Below are 23,554 nucleotides of genomic sequence, written 5' to 3'. Positions count from 1 at the left end.
TATAATTACAATGAAGGCTCTTCATTTCAAGTAATAAAAACTGATGGCATTAAAATTGAAATGCAAAACAGAAATTAATAAAATGTGTTTCTGCAGAAACATTTCGAAGTACAAACAACTTGCAAAGTGAGCGTTTAGTAAAAAAGTGCTGATGCAGAATCATGTTTCAACATGATCCAACCAGCAGCAGATTGTGTGACATTCAGATCTGCACAAAGGAATGTCTGAACTCTGGCAAACATGTCGGAACGTAAACTCTGAGCCTCAAACATGGCAGACTTTATCTCATACCACAGAAAAACAAAAAGAAAAAAAAAACATCAAAGTGGAGAAAAAGATTCCTCCATATTACGGTGCCAGTCTGGCCAACCAACCACTTCACCTGACCTACATGTCTTTGAAAGTTTGGGGAAACCGGAGCACCCAGAGGGAACCCACGCAAACGGGCAGAACATGTAAACTCCTCACAGAAAGGACCAGGTGTAAAGCAATCCCACGACGTTCTTGCTGTGAGGCAACAGTGTTAACCACTAAGCAAAGTGCTGCTCATTAGAGTCCTTTTATTCAGAGAGTAGTGACAACTGAGAACACAGCGCCATTTTGGGGTCAACTGTGCTCAACTACTGAATGAACCTTTTATGTTTTCAACATTTTTTTTAATCAGTTAAGCACATGCAGCAACACATCCAAGTACATGCACTATCAAAATAAACACAAAAATAGGTAAGCTATCAAATTTACAATTAATGATGATCTATTTTATTAATTTAAAGCCTGATTTATGCTACTGCAGTTCTGTAAGTCCGTGTCATGCAATGACGTACGTGACAGTTTTAAAGTTCTCCGTCACTGGATTATGCTTTATTATGGGTTAATTTGTCTGTCAAAAAGCTTTTCTTTCTACAATAATCACCTCCACTTCAAAGGTAGTGCGTACAATTTCCTCTTTTTCTGACTCTGTGTTGTGAATTTGTGGACTTTTCGGATCCATTTGTAATCAGCGTGTACACTGTAAAAACTATTAAAATATGAGAGGAAATAGTGAAAGCAGAAAAATGTGAAATCATGTCCAGACTGTGGGTCCACGTCTGAGTTTGAAAAAATAAAAGGTCGGGCTTTTAATCACAGAAATGACTCCAGTCCCAGATTCCTCGAATCAGCAAGTGTCAGAATGCGGAACTTTAATTTCGTACCTCTATTACTGTGCACATCCAGACTGATCTGTCCGGTTACATTATGAGGAGTTTTAATGGAAATACATTGTGACCGGACAGGACATTTTATCCAATGTGAGCAAAAATCCATTTATCAAAATCCGTTATACACAGCGCTTATTACATGGAAAACCATACAAAAATATCTGGTTTATATGATGACGGTTTAGGTGAGTTTTACTGTACGTGGGAATGAACAATGAATTTACCTCTCAAAAATTTGATGATGAAGTCACTTCCATCCCACACGGCTGACTTTACTTTCCCAAATGTTTCTTCTGTTCAGATCTTACAGGTGCGTTTACACATAGGCAAGACGCATTACGAATGTCATATTTGCATCATTCTTGGCACATTCCTGACATTCTTAACATGACTTAACGCATCTGAATAGGTTTCTTAATAGCACGTGTTGGTGCGTGATATTCATGATTTTCGTGGAGCATGTTTTTGGTCGTCAAAAAAATCTTTTCAATCTTTTCAAATCTTTTGTGACCTCCATGTCGTGGAGGTCACAACTGAGCATGTTGATCTGTCTTGATTAGTGATGATCCTTAATAGAGAGTGACAGTGTTCTTTTCTGACATGTGCACAATTAAACCCTGCTACACTGCATTCAGTTTGATTGCTGCAGGATGCTGAAGGAGGACAGTGATCCTAAGTCAGCTAAAAGTCTTGTTCCAATGCTCCTCAGCGTGCTCCTGCAGGTGTTCCACCTGCTGCATGTGCCTGATGTTTGGGAAAACGAGTGAGACGAGAGCCACATGAAGCCAGACATCTGGCTCTCTCCATCTCCTCCTCCTCTCTGCGCCACTCCATGGCACAGAGCCCAAGGAAGCATGCAGTCACAAAGTTCTTCTGCTGTGGCTGTTAAGGAAAAACTGGAGCGATCTGAATTGTTCAGCAGCTGACGGTTGGATGAATATGGATGTGTGTTTGGAGACAATTCGCCTCATTCACAGCGTGACAGAATTTAACGATGCGCTGTTACACGCGATGGCGCGCAACAACGCGGAACATTATTCTTGACCATGCGTAATGGTTCCTGATAATTCTCCAGCACCACGTGCCATTAATCATAACACGTGGTAACAGGTTGCAGCAGTTCCTGAGGAGACCTGACGCCTCTGCCCCGAATCATCACATTCGTGATCAGTGGCCAAGAATGTATACTTCATGGCATTCGTGACTTGTCGTCGTTATGTGTAAACACAGCAGAAGGGACTGTCATTGAAGCCATTGTTGTGTGTATTTGTGCCTCCAAATGCACAACAACCTGGCATTTTCAGTGAATAAATAAATAAATTAGCTGGATTTACATGCAGACAGATTAATAGCCAATGCTATTTTGAACCCAAGATGGCACTGAGTCGCTACTTTCTGAATAAAGACAGTCATGACGTGTTTATTATTGATAAATTCAACTTTACTCAGTACATCTTGTTAGTACTGGGTCGGACCACCTTCAGTACAGCCTTACGTCTCAGTGACATCAATTGGAAAATTGTGCTGAACAATTCCTCAATTCCCCTTTCATGTTGGTCCATGAAATAAATCAGAGTTGCCATGTCATTACACCCCAGCCACAAGGCAGGATGGATCCATACCTTTAAATTCTGACAGACTGAATTTGGAAAGCCAAACCCGTCAGACATTTTAAGATCTTTCATTGTCCAGATATACCTGGAGAATGAGGCCTCGGACCTCCTGTTTTATAAGCAGGTGTACCATCATGGTACCTTTAATGTAACAACAACAATTATTATTGTTATGAGATTGATGTGACATTTATAATATCAGCATAAAAAAACTGGCAGCTGGTCTGCTCTGTGCCAGCCTGATCCCATCAGAGCTCAGAAGCTAAGCAGTGCAGGATCTGGTTCGTACCTGGATGGGAGACCTCTTTGGAACACCAGCAGCTGTGTGTGTATTTCTCCAGGTAAAACTGGAGTTGCGTCAGGGAGGGCATCTGGCGTAAAACTTGTGCCAAATACTAATGAGAATCTGGCTGTATCCACTGTTGCGACCCCAAACAAAAATGGGAGCAGCCGAATGGACAAAAACATGAAAACAAAAACCTGCTTGTCAGATCTCCTGATCAAGTTACACAAAGAATTGTAATGTGTGGCTTTGCATCTTAAATATGTAACATTATTGATAAATGACATTTAATGTGGAATTACACGTTAAAATTAAACCATTAAGCAATAAACCTGAAAGCTTAATGCCACTCATGTTACTGGTGCACAAACCTACCGATGGAACTGTAGCAGCAACAGGAATCATGAGGAGTGAAAATCCTCTCATGAAGTTTGTAACAATCCTCTGGAGACGAGTTGGATTGACTTTCTGAAGAGAAAAGATCTGACAAAGAAGAAAAATTATCATCCAAAAAACAAAACAGCAATTAAATTATTTCTTTTAAAATTCAGATTTAAAGTGTATGCTCCATAAATAAATGTGGTTATGTGGTGTAGTGGATGTGAAGACTTGTGGGCTCTGTGTATGCTCCCAGCCCTGACCTTACAATTCAACTAAATTTCAATTCATTTTATTTTTATAGGGCCAAACCACAACATAAGTCATCCCAAGATGCTTCAGAAGGGTAAGGTCTAACCTTACCAACACCCCAGAGCAAGTACATTGGCAAGAGTGGTCAGTAAAAAAAAAAACTTCCTTGGGTGTTTTTTGTTTATTGTAGGAAGAAACCTCAAGCAGACCAGACTCAGAGTGGTGACCACCTGCTTTGACCAAACTACCAATAACACACACACACACACACACACACATTAAATAAACAACGTAATCACCAAATATGCAAAGACAGACATGACGGAACTAGGTGGCGTCCAGGTAATGATCAAATCCATTGGTCAGAGTGCCAGTCAGAATTCAAATAAAATGTCACACAAGCTTGAACAGCAGTGTTCTGGGGTACATAGGTGGCTTAGTTATTGTTTTTTTCACCACAGTCTGAATGTTTGTTTGAAACTTTTTTCTGCCATTTGTGTTTAGCTGCACTAAATATAGACTCCAACAGACACCACTACTACTCAGTGTAATGAGAAATTGGTTACATATTTCTATTGAGCAGCTACAGTTCTCAGTTCCACTGGTGTTGAAGTGTCATTACGTGAGCAACAAAGTTCTTCATTTGATATTGTAATCCAATTATATTTTTTTCTGCAAATCTAATTGGTTAATTGTGTGAAATTTCAGACTGTATAATATCGGGGTAACTGTGTCAAAATATTTGACTGTTTCACATTTGTACAACCCCAATTCCAATGAAGTTGGGATGTTGTGTGAAATGTAAATAAGAACAGAATACAATGATTTGAAAATCAGTTTGGGGGTCGTATGATGGCGCTGCTCGACGCGAGCGGCAGCCTCTCCAGTAGCTCCGTCTGAAGTGCGTCTTTTCTTTTTTTTTTCCTCTTTGTAAGTTAGTACACGTCTGGTGTGAATATATTATTATATCCGATGGATATGTGCACTTCATTTATTTCATACACGCAGGCCAGCGAAGAATATTGTGTTTATTCTCGGGAAGAACTGCTGGCCCTACGGCCGAAGGGACGCGAGGGCATTGTCCACACAATCCCGGAGGAGCTGAGGCGGAAGTATTGGGGCTGCAAAGCCGGCGCTAAGCTAAAGGCCAGGCTAAAGGCTAAGAACGCGGCGAAACGGCGATATAAACCCTCGGTTCCGTCGGTGGTCATGGGGAATGTTAACTTGCTGACCAACAAATCCGATGAGCTGGCGGGACTGGTGAAGAATCAGAGGCTCTACAGGGAGTGTAGTCTATTGTGTTTCACGGAGACGTGGCTCACTAGCGATACTCCGGATGCTAACGTGGGGCTACCTGGATTCACCATGCTGAGAGCGGACAGGGACGCGATGCGAAGCGGCAAGCGTAAAGGTGGGGGACTCGCACTGTTTTTTAACAACAGATGGTGCAACCCTAGTCATGTAAACATAAAGGAGATTGTCTGTTGTCGGGACATTGAACTGATGGCGGTGAGTCTCCGACCGTATTACATGCCGAGGGAGTTCACACATGCCATCTTTACGTGTGTTTACATTCCTCCATGGGCTGACGCACAGGCGGCGTGTGACGTCATCCACTCCACCATCGCAGCGCTGCAGACACAACACCCTGAGGCCTTCTTCGCGATCTCTGGTGATTTTAATCATGTCACAATGAACTCCACTCTCCCTGCTTTTCATCAGTTTGTGGACTGTCCCACCAGAAAGAACAGGTCTATTGATCTGATGTATGCCAACGTGAGGGAAGCATACACAGCTACTCCACTACCACCACTGGGAAAATCAGATCACAATCTGGTTTTTCTACAGCCTCAGTACAAACCACTGGTACTGAGGCAGCCCATTACTACACGTTCATTCAGAGTCTGGTCTCCTGAGGCAGAAGAAGCTCTCAGGGACTGCTTCGAGACTACGGACTGGAGCGTGCTGCAGGACACACATGGTGAGGACATTGATGGAGTGACACACTGCATCACGGGCTACCTGAACTTCTGTAGGGACGTTGCTGTTCCCATAAAAACTGTACATTGCTTTCCAAACAACAAGCCCTGGATCACCAGCGATGTCAAGAATCTTCTAAACCAAAAGAAGAGGGCGTTCAAAGACGGAGATGGGACGGAGCGTAGGCGTGTACAGCGGGAACTAAAGGCTCGCCTTAAAGAGGCCAAGGAGTCCTACAGGAAGAAGGTGGAGAGAAAGCTGCAAGACAACAACATGAAGGAGGTCTGGGATGCAATGAAAACCATCACAGGCTGCAAAAGCAGCAGCCGCAGCCCAGTAGATGGGGGTGTGGACAGAGCAAACCAGTTTAACGACTTTTTTAACAGGTTTGATTGTTCTACCTCTGCAAACCCCCCATCAACCCCTCCCGCAGCAGTTATCACTTCATCACCATCAAAACCCCCAGCAGATCAGCCCTCACCCTCACCATCATCATCATCACCGTCAGCACCAAAACCCACAGTGGATCAGCCCTCGTCCTCACCCTCACCATCCTCACCACCATTGTCACAGTCAGCCGGAACAAGCACCCACTCTCACCGTCCTCCCTCCTTCACGGCCGACCAGGTCAGGAGAGAGCTAAGGAGACTCCACCCCAGGAAGGCAGCAGGCCCGGATAAAGTGTGTCCCAGAATGCTTAAGGCCTGCGCCAACCAAGTGGGGGAGCCCCTCCAGCATGTTTTCAACCTGAGCCTGCGTCTCAGAAAGGCCCCAGTCACATGGAAGACATCCTGTGTCATTCCAGTTCCTAAGAAGGCACACCCGAAGGAGCCAGTCGCTTTGACATCCCACGTGATGAAGACCATGGAGAGACTGCTGCTGAGCGTCCTCAGACCTCAGGTCAGACATGCTGAGGACCCACTGCAGTTTGCATACAAGGAGAAGGTGGGAGTGGAGGACGCCATCCTCTACCTCCTTCACAGGGCCCACTCTCATCTGGACAGGGGTAACAGCGCTGTGAGGGTCATGTTTTTTGACTTCTCCAGTGCCTTCAACACCATCCAGCCCCTGCTACTGAGAGACAAGCTCATGGAGATGGAGGTGGACACTCATCTGGTCACCTGGATCCCTGATTATCTAACTGGAAGACCACAATACGTCAGACTCAGTAACTGCACCTCGGACACAGTGATCAGCAGCACTGGAGCACCACAAGGAACTGTGCTCTCTCCAGTTCTGTTCACTCTGTACACATCAGACTTCAATTACAACTCGGAGTCGTGCCACATGCAGAAGTTTTCAGATGACACTGCTATTGTGGGATGTGTGCGAGAGGGACAGGAAAGAGAGTACAGGGACCTGATACAGGACTTTATGGAGTGGTGCAAATCAAACCACCTGCAGCTGAACATTGCCAAAACAAAGGAGATGGTAGTGGACTTCAGAAGGTCCGGGCCCACTTTGCAGCCAGTCTCCATTGAGGGGGTCGATGTGGAGGTGGTCCAGGCTTACAAATATCTGGGGACACTTATGGACGATAGGTTGGATTGGTCAGCCAATACTGACACCCTCTACAGGAAGGGACAGAGCAGACTGTACTTCCTGAGGAGGTTAGGGTCCTTCAGGATATGCCATAAACTCCTGCGAATGTTCTACCAGTCTGTGGTAGTCAGTGTCCTCTTCTCTGTGGTGGTCTGCTGGGGGAGCAGCATGAAGAGGAGGGACGCCGGGCGACTGGACAGGCTGGTGAGGAAAGCTGGTTTAGTGCTGGGAACAGAGCTGGAGACACTAACATCAGTGGCAGAGAGAAGGACCCTCTGTAAACTGCTGGCCATCATGGACAATGTTGAGCACCCTCTGCACAGCGCCATCATCAGGCAGAGGAGCTCATTTAGCGGCAGACTGCTGTCCCAGTCCTGCCACACGGACAGATTCAGGAAGTCTTTTGTCCCTCAGGCCATCAGACTGTTCAACTCTTCCCATCTCAGTAAGAAATAATCCTGTGACACATCTGTTTGACCTTTTATTGCTTTCTTTTGCACTACCAACACTGTTTACACTGCTTACTTCTTTGCACAACCTACACTGTTCACATTGTGTACTGTTTACATCTGTGCTACCTCCTCACTACTGCACTACTACATTTACTCCTCCGTCATATTCTCTGAGACTGGATGCTGCACTTGCACACAAATTTATTTTATTTTTAGTTAGTAGCTTTTATTGATTAGTCCATTTTTCTTTTATTTACTTAACCCTATTTTGTGTGTCTGGTGCAATGTGTGTGTCTTGTCTAATGTGTAAGCTGCTGGATGCCTTGAATTTCCCTCTGGGATCAATAAAGTATCTATCCATCCATCCATCCATCCATCCAAATCCTCTTCAACCTATATTCAGTTGAATACACCACAAAGACAAGATATTTAATGTTCAAACTGATAGACTTTTTTGTTTTTGTGCAAATATGTGCTCATTTTGAAATGATACCTGCAACACATTTCAAAAAAGTAGGGACGAGACAACAAAAGACTGGGAAAGGCGGCGCCATTTCTGGATGTTGTTGATGTATGGCTTTCGCTTTGCATGGTAGAGTTTTAACTTGCACTTGTAGATGTAGCGACGAACTGTGCTAAATGACAAAGGTTTTCTGAAGTGTCACTGAGCACACGCGGTCACAGATCCTTTACACAATGATGTCGGTTTTTAATTCAGTGCTGCCTGAGGGATCGAAGGTCATGGGCATTCAATGTTGGTTTTCAGCCTTGCCGTTACATGTAAAAAGTTCTCCAGATTCTCTGAATTTTCTGATTATATTATGGACTGTAGATGATGGAATCCCTAATTTCCTTGCAACTGAACGTTGAGAAACATTGTTCTTAAACTGTTGGATTATTTTTTCACGCAGTTGTTCACAAAGTGGTGATCCTTGCCCCATTTTTGCTTGTGAACAGCTGAGCCTTTTGGGGATGCTCCTTTTATACCCAATCATGACACTCACCTGTTTCCAATTAACCTGTTCACCTGTGGAATGTTCCAAACAGGTGTTCTCTGAGCATATATCAACTTTCCCAGTCTTTTGTTGCCCCAGCCCCAGCTTTTTTGAAACATGTTGCAGGCATCCATTTCAAAATGAGTAAATATTTATCAGTTTGAACATTAAATATCTTGTCTTTGTGGTGTATTCAATTGAATATAGGTTGAAAAGGATTTGCAAATCATTGTATTCTGTTTTTATTTACATTTCACATAACGTCCCAACTTCATTGGAATTGGGGTTGTATTACTCCGCACCCTGACTGGTGTTCTGTCAAGATGTCATTCCTGTAGACAGGCCAGCCCTACGCGCAATTTCACATACGCAATACTGTCAGAAGGCGAAACTGTCGATTTATACGACGAGACACACAATTCGATAGAACACCGGCTACGCGCACTGCTACGCAAATGTCATAATGGCGCTGTTAGCTGAGAGCGAGAGAAAGTCCCGTACCGCTGCCAAAATGGGTTGATGTGAAAGTATGTGGTTAAGATGTGGTTTTTGACACAGAAATACCATTTCACATTTGATGGATTTTCCCATGTGATGGATTACTCCGCGCCCTGACTGCCTCACGGTAAGCTTGCCGACTGAATTACCTACAGAGAAATAAACCGTGCAAACGATGGAATTGGAGCAGAATAGGAATAACCCCCTTGCGTGTAATGATTTGCGTGTTGTGTGCGCCGCTGAAGAGGAGGTACTGCTGGCCCACCACCACCAGATGGAGCCCTGCTTGAAGTGCGGGCTTCAAGGGAGAGGGCGTCATAGCAACCGGGAGTGACAGCTGTCACCCATCATCAGCACCAGCTGTCACTCATCCACATCATACCACCACCACCATAAAGGCCGGACTGCAACTCCACCTCCCCGCCGAGAAATCAGCTACCTTGGAGGTAACTTCTCTGCTGTATTCAACTCTGACAAATAGTCTGAACTCTTTTTGCAGCCGTTTTCCTGTGGTGTTGCCTTATCTGGGGAATCGGCATTTGGTGTGATCAGCGACGGCTTCGCTTCACACTCCAACCAGATAAGTGGTTAGACAGGAGCTGCGCGAGTGTGTGATTGGAGGTGGAGGTGCTCCCTCCAAAAAGAACACAGACGGTGGAATTACTGAGTGTGCGAACTCACACTCATCAAAACTGTTTCTGTTCTCTGCCAGCAGTACCCGGTCTGACAGCTGGAGACGGTGGCCACCTGGGGCTCCAGGACTTGGCGGCTCCGGTGTTCTTCAGATCCGTTGGCGGTGAGGGCTGTGTGGGATCCGGCTTGGTTCTAGACGGACGTCTCCTATCCTCAAGCCTGCCCACACGTCACTCAACATTTAATTGTCGGTGGTACCAAAACTGTGTTTGTCTGTATTCTGTTGTGCACTTCACAACATTAAATTGTTACCAAAACTGTGTTTGTCTGTATTCTGTTGTGCACTTCACAACATTAAATTGTTACTGTTTGGCGCCCCCTGTTGTGGGTCTGTGTTCCTACATCTTCACAACATTGCGGACGTTCATGCTGTTATACGGTCGTAAATATCCATTTTAAAGCTCAATTTGTGACCGTGTAACCAGCATGAATGTCCACAAATCCAACAGGGTTATTCCCTAATTGAGAGGTTTCCCTGTTGTGTCATTTATATCACCCAGTCACAAGAGAATCTTTAGTAGGTTTTAACCTAGAGGTGGGCAATCATGTGACACTGAAGGGCCAAGACAATGCAGGTTTTGCTTGCAACCAATCACCTCAGCAGGTGATTTCATTGATGTTCAGGGGAGAAGCTCATCAGCAAACCCACCTGCCAAGGTGATTGGTTGCAAGGAAAACCTGCAGTGTCTCGGCCCTCATTACCCACCTCTGCTATGGGTTGAACAAAATCTTTGGATACATCTGCTAAAAGAAAAGAAAACAGACTGACCTCAATTATGAGAAAGTTGATGAGTCCTAGAGAAACAGGGAGAATCCAGGTGGAGTCAGGTATGGTCAGATCAGGAAACCACAGAGCGCCTCCTGCTGCGAGCTCAGCCTGCAGGGCTGTAAAACAAACATTTTATAGTTCACACTACACAGACTGCTTATTGACCTTGACAACACTGTTTGTTCCAGAGCAATATATATAAGATATCTGAAAGTCGGTTTGCGTTCATAAAGATCCACGCAGGGTAAATGTAGCAGACACGGAATATTTGGAATATCAGTGATGAAAGTGGGCCATGGGAAAAAAAAGAAGAAAAAAAAATCAGAGGACGGGCACGAGAACACTGGACCACAGAAGTTGACAGTGTAAGCTGCACTGTGCTACAGCTTTCTAAACGGTCTGCTGTTGGTTACATTCCAGTTAAGTTTTAGCTGCAAGTATGTGTCTTTCTAAAACTGCACACACAAATCATGGGTTTATGTCATATAAAATTAAAAAAACAAATCAAAATATATACAGATAAACAGGAGGTGTTTTCAACAAGGATCAACAAGTTAGTTTTAGTCACTAGCATGCTAACTAATGTTAAAATAAAAGAAGTGGATCAATTCACTCGCACAGGTCGACACTAATAAAGATCAACCCAACTATAATCAACCCTGACTGCTCGAAAAAAGGGCCCTATCATTGTTTATTCAGTGGGCAACTTTAGCACAGGCAGATGGTCTCTTTGGAAGATGGGATGAGCCATTTCCTCATACAGCAAGTAACCCTGCTGTGGGAGGAAACAAACAACAAAAATCCACTAATGTTGCGGCAAAACACACTCGTTTCTCGAGCAGACAACAATAACAAACCTGATAAGAAACCACCCACCAGTGGTGACCAATCAACAGAGGGCAGCCCCTGCAGCGGGCCTGAAGCTATACCCCATACATTTAGATTTCCAAGTTTATTCCGCCCTTTTAAGCAGAACGCTAATGACTCGCTTCGGAAGTAACCTACTGAACATAAACAGGAAGTTGTCGGGGGACACCACTGTCCAATGTCCAGATAAAAATAATACTATCGGTTTGTCAAACACACTGTGTCTGCCACAACATGAGATACTGGTTCGATCCTTAGTTAATTTCATTATGAAGTTGAGAGACGTATGGAAGTGAAACGTCTGGTTGGATCGCTAAAGGAACAGTGAGATATTTATCACGACAAAGCATTCAGGAGATCACAATTTATTTTCTTTTTTCAGAGATTTTACTTATTTCCCCCACATCCTTTGTATTTCATATGGTACAAACTTAAGGCTCACTCCACAGTTTATCATCATTTATTTATTTAACCTTTACTTAGCTAGCGGACAATCCTTTGAAAACTTGTTGCTGCACCCAAATGCTACACAAGACGGTCATGTGATCCACCACAGAATGACATCACAGAAAACAAAAGGAAAAAAATAATGAGAATAGATACCCACTGGCGTCAAATTTGTAAACATTTTGATTTACTTTTGTATGTACCTGATGCTAATCATTAACCTTAATGCATTGTTCAACGATTTTTAATTGTTTTAAAACTAATTAAGCTGTTCCAATCCTAATTGTGATTGGACGTATAACTGTTTAACGACTTATTCCTTCACTCTGACTGTAAGGATACGCATCTCTAAAACAACTTCATATGACGCTTGGCTTTTCCAAATTATTTTTGTACTTAAACTAATTCTGCTTTCAACATTGCAGTAATCATACAGTCACATTCGATGTGACTGTACGAGGGCTGTCAATAAAGTATAGGTCCTTTTTATTTTTTTCAAAAACTATATGGATTTCATTCATATGTTTTTACGTCAGACATGCTTGAACCCTCGAGCGCATGCGTGAGTTTTTCCACGCCTGTCGGTGACGTCATTCGCCTGTGAGCACTCCTTGTGGGAGGAGTCGTCCAGCCCCTCGTCGGAATTCCTTTGTCTGAGAAGTTGCTGAGAGACTGGTGCTTTGTTTGATCAAAGTTTTTTCTAAACCTGTGAGACACATCGAAGTGGACACGGTTCGAAAAATTAAGCTGGTTTTCAGTGAAAATTTTAACGGCTGATGAGAGATTTTGAGGTGATACTGTTGCTTTAAGGACTTCCCACGGTGCGAGACGTCGCGCAGCGCTCTCAGGTGCCGTCGTCAGCCTGTTTCAAGCTGAAAACCTCCACATTTCAGGCTCTATTGATCCAGGACGTCGTGAGAGAACAGAGAAGTTTCAGAAGAAGTCGGTTTCAGCATTTTATCCGGATATTCCACTGTTAAACACCTAACCCTAACCCTAACCCTAAGACCAAGTAGCGTCGCCCAGCTCAGTTTAATCTGCTCAGTTCGTGTCCGGACATGAAGACACCTCCGGAAAGGAAAAACACCTCCGTGTTGATAACCATTTGTAAAATCCAGGCGGCTTTTGATGGCTTTCGGTGGAGTGAGTATATGAGAAATTGTTTAACAGCTGGACATGTTCCAACTTGTCCTTAAGGCTTCCAACAGAGGTGTCTTTCCTGTGGCGGAGCATCGCGGCGGCTGCGAGCCGACGCTGCAATCCGTCCGCACATCTTTCATTAAAAAAAATCTCCTTTAACAGTGGAATATTCGGATAAAATGCTGAAACTGACTTCTTCTGAAACTTCTCTGTTCTCTCACGACGTCCTGGATCAATAGAGCCAGAAATGTGGAGGTTTTCAGCTTGAAACAGGTTGACGACAGCGCCTGGGACCGCTGCACGACGTCTCGCACCATGGGAAGTCCTTAAAGCGACAGTATCACCTCAAAATCTCTCATCAGCCGTTAAAATTTTCACTGAAAACCAGCTTAATTTTTCGAACCGTGTCCACTTCGATGTGTCTCACAGGTTTAGAAAAAATTTTGATCAAACAAAGCGCCAGTCTCTCAGCAACTTCTCAGACAAAGGAATTCCGACGAGGGGCTGGATGACTCCTCCCACAAGGAGTGCTCACAGGCGAATGACATCACCGACAGGCGTGGAAAAACTCACGCATGCGCACGAGGGTTCAAGCATGTCTGACGTAAAAACACATGAATGAAATCCATATAGTTTTTGAAAAAAATAAAAAGGACCTATACTTTATTGACAGACCTCGTATGATTACTACCGAAAGCCCATATTCCGTTTTAAGGATTCTTCCTACCAAAATTACAAGGTCTGTTAGAAAACTATCCGACCTTTTAATTTTTTTAAAAAACTATATGGATTTGAATCATATGCACTTGCATCAGCCAAGCTTGAACCTTCGTGCGCATGCATGAGTTTTTCACGCCTGTCGGTTGCGTCATTCGCCTGTGGGCAGGCTTTGAGTGAGCATTGGTCCACCCCCCTCGTCGGATTGTCATTGTCAGGGAAATGGCTGAGCGACTGGAGCAGCTCTGAATCAAATTTTTCCAGAAACTGTGAGAGACACCCAGGTGGAAACCATTCGGAAGATTCAGACGGCTTTCGGTGAGGATACTCTCGGCGTCACACAGATTAAGGAGCATTACAACCGTGTTAAAGAAGGCCCACAGCGGTGGAGGGCGCGCTGCGCTCCAAGCGGCCATCGACAGGCTGAAACGAACAGATCATTTCCAAAGTGAAGGCTGTGTTGATTCGGGACGTCGTCTGACTACCAGAGAAATTGGAGAAGAGGTGTACATCAGCACTTTTGCGGCACATTCCACTGTTACAGGAGATTTTGTAATGAAAGACGTGCGGAGGAATTCGCGTGTCGGCACGGAGCCACAATGGTGCAAAACAAAAAGCACGTCCGTGTTGGAAGTCTCACAGGACAAGTTGTGACATGCCCAGCTGTTACACAATTTCTCGGATACTCACTCGACTGAAAAGCCATCTGAATCTTCTGAATGGTTTCCAAACTCACGCACGTGCACAAAGGTTCAAGCTTGGCTGATGAAAGCGCACATGATTCAAATCCATAGTTTTTTTTTTTAAATAAAAAGGACGGATAGTTTTCTAACAGACCTCGTACTTGGCAACTTTTTCAATTAACTTCTTTTCAATTCGATGACGCTTTCGTTACTTAAGAACACACCTTACATAATGTTTACCTTACCTACAAAGTCAGGGTGTTACTTCTCGGATATCACTGATTAAAGGAAACACTCCTGAATGTCCTTTACTGAGTTTGCAAGCTGAGCAGACCCTTCATAGTAATTCAGACTCTTTGTACGCACTTGTCAGTTTTTTTGTGTATTAACCTGCATATTTTGTTTCATCAGGGAGGCTAACGGTCCTCGACCTTCTGCGGTGAGGTTGTGTGTACGGATGGCTCTGACCACGCGTACTCCTGGACACATGGACCCAGATGAATTATTCAAGCAGGTATTATGCGACATGACTATGGTGATCATGCCTGGAGTCATCAACTGATTCAATCTGTTATGCTGAAGAAGGTTTGCACAGAACTGATGACCTCATTTGTACAGATGGTAAAAATAGACTTTGTGATACTTCATAAAACTACTGCAATAGGTTTAATGATGTTGGATCATGGTTAGTGAGACTGGTGCGCTGGTAAACCTGATCATAGCAATGAGCTACAGATTGCAGATAAGGGGACAGATCTTTGTTGTAAGTGGATATATATAAAACAAAAAAGAAATAAACAGAAAAGGACAACAGCGCAGAAACACACATAATATCTTGAACTAAGAAGTCGAATGGACAGCAATTATGATACAAAAAGAAATATGTTATCTTCAGTAGTTTTAAATGAGTTAAACACACAGGAAGAGATTTATTGAGGGCTGGCTGCACTAATGAGATCTTTCAGAGAACAGACCTACAGATCATTTCAGTGGGTACATTGCAACTGTGGAAAAACTGCAATCAATATGATTTGGGGGTCAATGGTTATTAATTATATAACGGCTGAGTGGATCCTTGTCATTAGATTGGTGCTTTGTATGTCACATGACATAGATTAATTTATCCCATTTGTGTTGCAATACATTTAGAGTGCAAATTTGGTTCTATATGTTTGGTACCACTGCACTCTGCACACTGGAGAAGAATTTTTAGGTCCATATTTGAACTGTGATGAACTATCAAGTGTCCTGATCCGAACTGTATGTCCTCTGGTTGAACTAGCAGGTGTTCAACCCAAAAAAAAGGGCTCTATTAGTCATTCAGTCTGTCAGGAGCTTTCCAAGGCCTTTTAGGTGCTTTCCCGCAGGCCACGTGCAGGGGCCTCAGGCCAGCTGCACCTGTGGCTGAGGCCACGTGCGGGGGGGGCCTCAGGCCAGCTGCACCTGTGGCTGAAGGTCTTTTAAAAAAATCAGTTGTAAATCCTTCACGTTTTAATGGGAGCGTTTGTCACATTGAAATAATGGCCTAACACCTGCTTAGGGTTCACTAGAGGACGCTTCCAATAGAAAACCATGTCTTGGGAATGAAATAAATAAAAAAGTCGAAGGAGGAGCGATGCCCGCGGGTCTCCAATAAATAGATGAGCGCGGTTGTCATATTCAGTCTCTCTAGAGGACTCAGTTTGTCTAAGCTCTGTGTCGAAGGCTTAAATAAACTTAAAAACTCTGTGCATTTTATCTTGCTTAAGGCTGAATTATTCTAAAGTGTTGTGTCCTTTTCTAGCATATCACTTGCAATTAGTTTGTGTTATCTAAAAGACGACATCCTGAGAAGACTAAAGACGAGCCACGACAGAACTTGGCGAGCCAGCTTCAGGAGGGTCCAGGGGCATTCCGGCAGCCTGGGGCGGTCCAGCTCATCCCTCCAGACCGTAAATAACAGTGATCACGACTAAAAGGTAAGCAGAAACCTTTTATAACTTCTGCACGATCTGGAGGAGTGAGTCGGGATTTCCGCCCAAGTTGACAGGTGATATTTTTTAATTGCCTCTTACCCAAAAGAACCTGGACTAAGAAAATTGATAAGAGACCAAAAAAAGATAAGATTGAAAATTATCAGGCCTTGTAGATAAAATGCTCAGAAGGTGTGTGTGTTCCCGGGAAAAAGAATGTCTGTGTGAGTGAAAGGTCAGGAATGTTCATGAACTCTGGTGCGGAAAAGAGTGCATGGAGAATTAACCTGGATGCTTGGAGAATAATTGGTGTTGAAATTCGTTACTAACGTGCCGGCTGATAACATGCGCTGTAGGGGTTAATTTAGGGGAGTATACTGACAAATAGATACAAGGTAATACAAGGTTATTTAAAGAGTTTAACAGAGACTGAAGTGAAATAAGTGAGATAAAGAGTTTAACAGAGAATACGTGCAGAGGAAGCACAAGATAAGCGCCTGAGGGGGCGCAGTAGAAATACCGTACGTGATAAAGAGATTTAAAGAGAAAAGTGCAAAGTAGCACAGCTGACAGTAAGTAAAAGAGCTCAATAAAGGACGTAATTTTTTAAGAAAAGAGAAAAACTATAAAAAAAATGAAAAAGAATGAATGAAGAGTTAGTGCAGAATACATGAGAATTAATGAAGCAGAAAATAGTGCAGTAAGGCACCAAATACACGCTTGTGGGGCGTGGGAGAAGAATAAGTAATTAAGTACACAGTAATATGAGTTTTTTATAAGAAAAGAAAAAGAGAATATTTTCAGTGCAAAGGCACATTAAGCTCACGAGGAGCTCAGTAAGTGAAAAAAAAAAAGTAGAAGAAAGTGCAGAAAGGCACAGGATACGCACGCAAGGCGCGGTAAGGCGTAGAAATAAATGAAATATTGTATGCTCAGAGAAGAGCTTGTGAAAATAATATAGTAAGCACAGGATACGCACGCGAGGCGTGGTAAGGCGTAGAAGTAAATGAAATATTGTATGCTCAAAGAGGGCTTGTAAAAAAAATATATATATATTAAGTTGCTGGCAGCGCCGGAGAAGCTGTCTAACGTGAAGAAGAGATACATGCTTAAACAGAACACATTGGTGTTAAGTGATTAAAAAGGTTGCTTAAAGCCGCGGAGTGAAAAGTGGCAGAAGTCTAGATAGAGATATACAGAAAGTTGTTTTTAATAATTTTTGTGTATAAAGCTTTTGAAGATTGGTGTGTGGGAGAGTGGAGAGTAATCTGTGTAAAGCTGTGAGGGCTTGCAGGCTGGCTGACATACAAGATTAATGTGAAAGAGTACGAGGAGGAGGCGTTTAGACCCAACAGAAGGACTTGGGAGGTGCATGACAGGCAGAGAGGAAAGTGTGAAACAGAGACAGTGAAGAAAAAGACAGGAGAAAAGACTGCTATGTACATACAGAGAAGGTAGATATTATTTCAAAGAAAGAAAATTAATAAACAAACATAGCAGAAAAAGACAAGAAGCAGAAAGTTAAAAAATTAGAAGGAAAATAGAAAGTCGGGAGCAAAGACATTAGGAAGTGTTAGGGTTGTAAGAGGAGTAAAGAAATAAATTGGTTATAAATCAAAAGAGTTAAAGCTTAGATTATAGTGAAAAAGCAGACAGACTGATCAATGCTTGGGACAGTCATTGATGGGAGACTTAAGTGATGATGAAATAATACTCCCAGAACATTACTTGACTGACGGAGACATCGAAACCCAGGGAATCAGGACACATTTTTGGCTGGAAAGGACCTATTTTGACAGGGTAGGAGCAGAACATTGGCAGGACGAACAAGAGATCAATCAGAAATTATGGCAGATTACTAAGGTAATCAATCTGAAGCAAAAGAAAGAACAATTCCCTCTAATTAATTGGGAGCTGCTGATAAGACGTCTGTGGCATCAGGGTTTAACCCCGTGGCTGGAGCTGCTTTGTGCAGATCCTAATAAAGAAATTAGCATACCATTAAATCATTTAATAACACTGCCAACCGATCCAGGTGAAGAACTGTTTCCTAGGTTGACTCTGACTGTGGTCCCAAGGAAGGTTCGGTGGGAAACAGGTAAATTTTCATATTTAGTTAAAGAAAAAGAAGACGGGCATAAACAGTTGGAAATTTAATCCTTTTAAGGGTTTAAAATACAAAACAGGTGTTACAGCCGGCAAGTTATTGGTCTGGATCAGGACAGCCCCTGAGGGACTACCAGAACACCATAGAAACACCTCACATAGCGTTTGTCAGGGTTACATGGGTAACTCTCAAGGTCAAGGTCGGGAAAGTACCCCGCTAGACTTAGTACTAAGAAAATATCCAGGAAAACGCACTAAGGCCAACCAATGTATGAGAAAGTGGCACAAAAGGTCACATGGGGGCAGACAATGGCCTTTGGAGGGATCATTTGTTCCGGTGATGTGTGAAGCAGTTGCGGTAGAAATACAGAAAAAAGAAATTAAAGATCAACAGAAGAACGTAAATAACAACAAAAAACGCACTGAAGAAAAAGAAGTTTTGGCCTTGTTCAAGCAGGAAGCACAGAGGCTACAGCAGAAAGAGAAAAAATGACAGAGGAAAGATCCAAAGACACTAAGGCCAGTGCACCGAGCTGGGAAGCAGAGCCACCCCCATATAAACGTCATGATATGGGAAAGACAGCTGGACAATTTGTATTAGGAACTCGTGAAGAGGACCAAGGCATGGATGTGGAGGGCAAATTCACACTGACACTAAAAGCTTGAGAGCCACAAGGAGACAGGTCTTCAGTCTGTCAAATGGATCATACAAGGTCTTCAAGTCCGAAAGTAGGTGGTCGCTCACCACGATCAGCAGGGGGGGCCACAAATAACAGTGACACGGAGGCAGACGAGGATAAAGAGAGAGACCTGAAGGCTCCGCCTGCACATCGAGGTCCACTGAAAACCGTCCCCTCCCACCATAAGTCAGCCGACTGGACCTTCACAGGCTATAGAGGCTCCGAAGAGTGGCACAAGAGCTTCTGTGACACACTGGATCTGGCCAGAAGAGATAATGAAGAACTAGCTGAGCAGCTTCGGCTAGCGAAGGAAAGAATACAAAGACATAGGGACGCCGAGGAAAGAAGAATATTACAACAATCGACGCCCAATCAAGGGAATCACATTATAGAGCCACCCACCCGAAAGATTTCTGGTGAGATCATCATTGAGAGTGCAAAAGAGGCCCGACTCAGGCAAAGACAACAATGTGTAGCCAAAGACATAGCGGCTTTAGAACAGAATATAACCAACTGGATGGACTGCCTGGAACCAGTCAGTCGCACTCGATCTGGAAGACAGTATGGAGCCCCCACAGAAGAAGAGGAGGACGAAGACCTCATATGCCCATTGGTGGTTAGAAATGGTCATCATGTGTATACCCCATGGAGCTGGACAGACATGGTGGGGCTGGCCAACAGGCTGCCAGACATCACCCAAGGAGCTGGGAGATGGATAACTGCCTTAGAAGAAGGCACTGCAGGGGTAACCTTGTCTTTAGGTGACATAAAAGCCTTGCTAATGCATGTCATGGGAAAACATGACACTGAAGAATTAGCAGGAAAGGTTGGACTAACACAAATGATGGGCACTAATCAACATGATGAAGTACCCTTTAATCGCTATAGAAACTCCATGTGGGAAGGACTGAGAAGAAAGTACCCTGAGGTCTTGGATCCCTCTAAATTGGATGATGAGGAGTGGATACCTGAAGAGTGCCCAAAGAAGTTCCTGCACCGATTCCAGAAGAGATGGGCGGAGTTAACAGGAAATGCATGGAACCATTCTCCAGCAACTGAAATCCTGTTTAAAATAACTGTAAAAAAGGCTCTACCAGATGAGGTTCAGAAAGCCCTAGATGGAGTCGTGGGACTATCAAAAATGAATTGGGCTTTATACTCTGAGCATATTTGTCACCATCTTGAAATCTACAAGAAAGAAAAACAAAAAGAAGAAGATGCAGCAAAATCCCTGACGAAAAAAATTGGTGCAGATGCAGTTGGGAGAGCTAACCAAAGTCAAGAAAGAAAAAAAACAAAGACCCAGGCACCAATGATGACCCCTGTTCCTTCTGAGCCGGCAAGCCTAGGCCCTACGGCAAACACTGCTGCCACCATACAGGCACCTGTGGTAACAGCCACACAGAGACCCCAAGGAGTAGCAGGAAGCACTCCTACAGGAGAAGTCTCAGCACCAGTGGAGCATCACTATCACTACCATAGCACTGGCACACCCGGAAATGGACCCACCTACAGTCATGGGTGGAGAGGAGAGTCACGGAACTTTCAAGGTCAAAGAGGAGGGTGGCGAAGAGGATCTCGCCAACCTTCATTTGGAAGCAGATTCCAGAACTCAGCTCCCAGGAACAGTCAAGCGGGACCGCCTATGGGACCAACACCCCCAATAGGGGATCAACCCTCTAATGAGTGTTGGAGCTGTGGACAACCTGGACATCGAATGAGAAATTGTCCGGCCCAACCTTGGGTTGGACCCTCTGCCTATTGGCAATAGGAGGGCCAAGAGAAGACAGAGGGGGAAACGGTGGCATTGGCTATTTCGATGATACCTAAGGAAGAGCCAACCGTCACTGTTAATATACAAAACAGAGATTTCCCTTTCATGGTGGATACAGGGGCAACATACTCTTGCATAGGGAAAATTGGCGCTCATCTCCCCCTCTCTGGGTCTGTAATTAAGACCATCGGCTTCTCTGGGAAGACTCAAATAATACCTTTTACACGCCCACTTCCTGTAACGATTGCAGGAAAAACAATTGAAGCACCCCTGTTATACTCACAAAATACACCTGTGAATTTGCTGGGAAGAGACATTTTATGTAAGCTACAAACCCAGATAGTGTGTACCCATCAAGGACTGCAAATACACTTTCCTGACGAAGAACTCACCAACATTATGGTGCTTATGGACATGGAAAACAAGGTCCGACCTGTGCAACCCATGGTATACTGGCTGAAGTTACAACCAGAAAATTCAAATCTTCAACTGGAATGGGAAAAAATGGAAGCCCTGGGCAGAACAACACTATGAAGCAGTATATACACCTAGTTTACCTTACATGTCACCCTGATGTTCGATGCCAAACAAGAACAAACTGACTATGCATGCTGCTGGGATGTATTGATGAATCAACGGCTGTTTCACATAACCACCACAGAAATTTATTTAGGCCCCCAAGGGGCCGCAGCTTCTGTCAAGCTAACTTCAGCTGAACAACAATGGTATCAAGTGCCGAATGCCACGCCTCATGTAACCCTTTTAGTCTCAGAAAAGTACGAATCCCATGACCTAGGTCCAATGGTAAAGACAGCCTCAGAAGTTGAAGAATGGCAAAACATGGAAAGTCCACAAGTACATCTGTCAAAAGACCAGCAGTTTGTACGAATTAACTTAAAAGTAAATGATGAGGCTATAGCTCAAAAAGTGGAGCTCAATCCTAGACCAGAGGGACAGATGGTGTTATCGGCCCAACAAGAGAAATTGTTAGAGCAAATACCACCAGTGGTGTGGTCCAAAAGCAAAACAGATGTAGGACTAGTAAAAACAGCCTTACCAGTAAAAATAAAAGTAAAACCGGGAGCAAAACTGCCTCACCAAAGGCAGTATCCATTAAAACCTCAGGCTATTGAAGGCATAAAACCAGTAATTAAGGGACTAATGGCAGCTGGAGTTTTAATAAAAACTGCAAGCCCATGCAATACTCCTATCTACCCTATCCCTAAAAACAATACCGAAGAGTATCGGCTGGTACATGATCTGCGTCCTATCAATGCAATAATAGAAATGGATGCGCCTATAGTACCTGATCCGCATACTATACTATCAAGCATCCCTGCTGGAGCAAAATGGTACACGGTAATCGATCTGTGTTCAGCCTATTTCAGTGTGCCTGTGCACCCAGACTCACAACATTTGTTTGCATTCACATTTCTGGGACAACAGCTAACGTATACACGGCTACCTCAGGGACTGAACCTGTCCCCAGCCATCTTTAACAAAGTCCTGGCTGAAGATTTACAACACCTTGACATACCCAGTACATTGGTGCAATATATGGATGATCTCCTTATTGCATCAGAGACTCAAGAACAGTGTGAAAAAGATTCATTAATTGTATTGCATGCATTGGCAGATGGAGGTCATAAAGTAAGTAAGGACAAATTGCAGTTCTGCAAACAACAAGTAGAATACTTGGGAAGACAGTTGTGTGGGACCACGCGATGTATAGCCCCAAGCCAAGTGGAGGCTATAATCAAGGCTCCCAAACCCCAAACAGTGGGACAGATGCTTTCATTCCTTGGGATGGCAGGGTACAGTCGGCCGTGGATTTGTGATTATGCTATAAAAACTGCACCTTTGCGTGCCATGATTAGAGCAGTGGGGCAAACAAGCAATGCAGCTCTCCTCGTCTGGACAGATGAGGCAACGGGAGCTTTTGAGGCCATAAAAACAGACATGCAATCTGCTCCCGCGTTAGGTAACCCAGATTATGGGAAACCTTTCCATTTGTATGTTACTGAAAAAGCTGGATATGCTTGTGCTGTACTAATGCAGGAAACAAATGAAGGAAAACAACCATTGGCCTATTATAGTACAAAGCTTGACAACATTGAAACAGGATTGCCACCATGCTATCAGGGTCTAGCAGCAGCTGCCTTTGCATTTCAAAAAGCATCATCCATAATCATGGGACATGCAGTAACGTTGTACACGTCGCATCAGTTACATGCCCTGCTAACCAGTCAACGTTTTGTCTTAACACAAGCTAGACGCACTGGATATGAAGTTGTGTTGTCCGCTCCAGAAATAACAATACAACGTTGTCACACGGTGAATCCCGCCACCAAACTGACCACACCGTTAGATGGTACTCCACATAACTGTGTGGCAGAGACAGAGAAATTTTTGAGAGCCAGAGAACATTTGTATAATCACGCCATAGATGCAGATCTAACCCTGTTCGTGGACGGCTCATGCTTTTGGGATGCCGCGGGATTGCATGCGGGTATGGGGATTGTTAAACTGAACAC

General features: G+C 43.8%; 1 protein-coding gene across 4 annotated transcripts in view; it reads right to left on the bottom strand.

Annotated features, from left to right (window-relative positions):
* LOC117520881 (cytochrome c oxidase assembly protein COX18, mitochondrial) overlaps window positions 1–23,554 on the bottom strand; it is a 111,145-nt gene that overhangs the window by 12,160 nt on the left and 75,431 nt on the right. For all 4 annotated transcript variants that reach the window (XM_034182217.1, XM_034182220.1, XM_034182218.1 and 1 more), the window contains 2 exons: window positions 10,655–10,770; window positions 3,471–3,578 (listed from right to left, as the gene is read on the bottom strand). In XM_034182217.1, coding sequence (XP_034038108.1) covers window positions 3,471–3,578; window positions 10,655–10,770 — 224 coding nt within the window. The remainder of the gene's footprint in view (window positions 1–3,470; window positions 3,579–10,654; window positions 10,771–23,554) is intronic.

Source organism: Thalassophryne amazonica, chromosome 11 (genome assembly GCF_902500255.1).
Source record: "Thalassophryne amazonica chromosome 11, fThaAma1.1, whole genome shotgun sequence".
NCBI classification, from domain to species: Eukaryota; Metazoa; Chordata; class Actinopteri; order Batrachoidiformes; family Batrachoididae; genus Thalassophryne; species Thalassophryne amazonica.
Note: the sequence above shows the minus strand (reverse complement) of the source record. Positions and strands in the feature narration are given on the sequence as shown.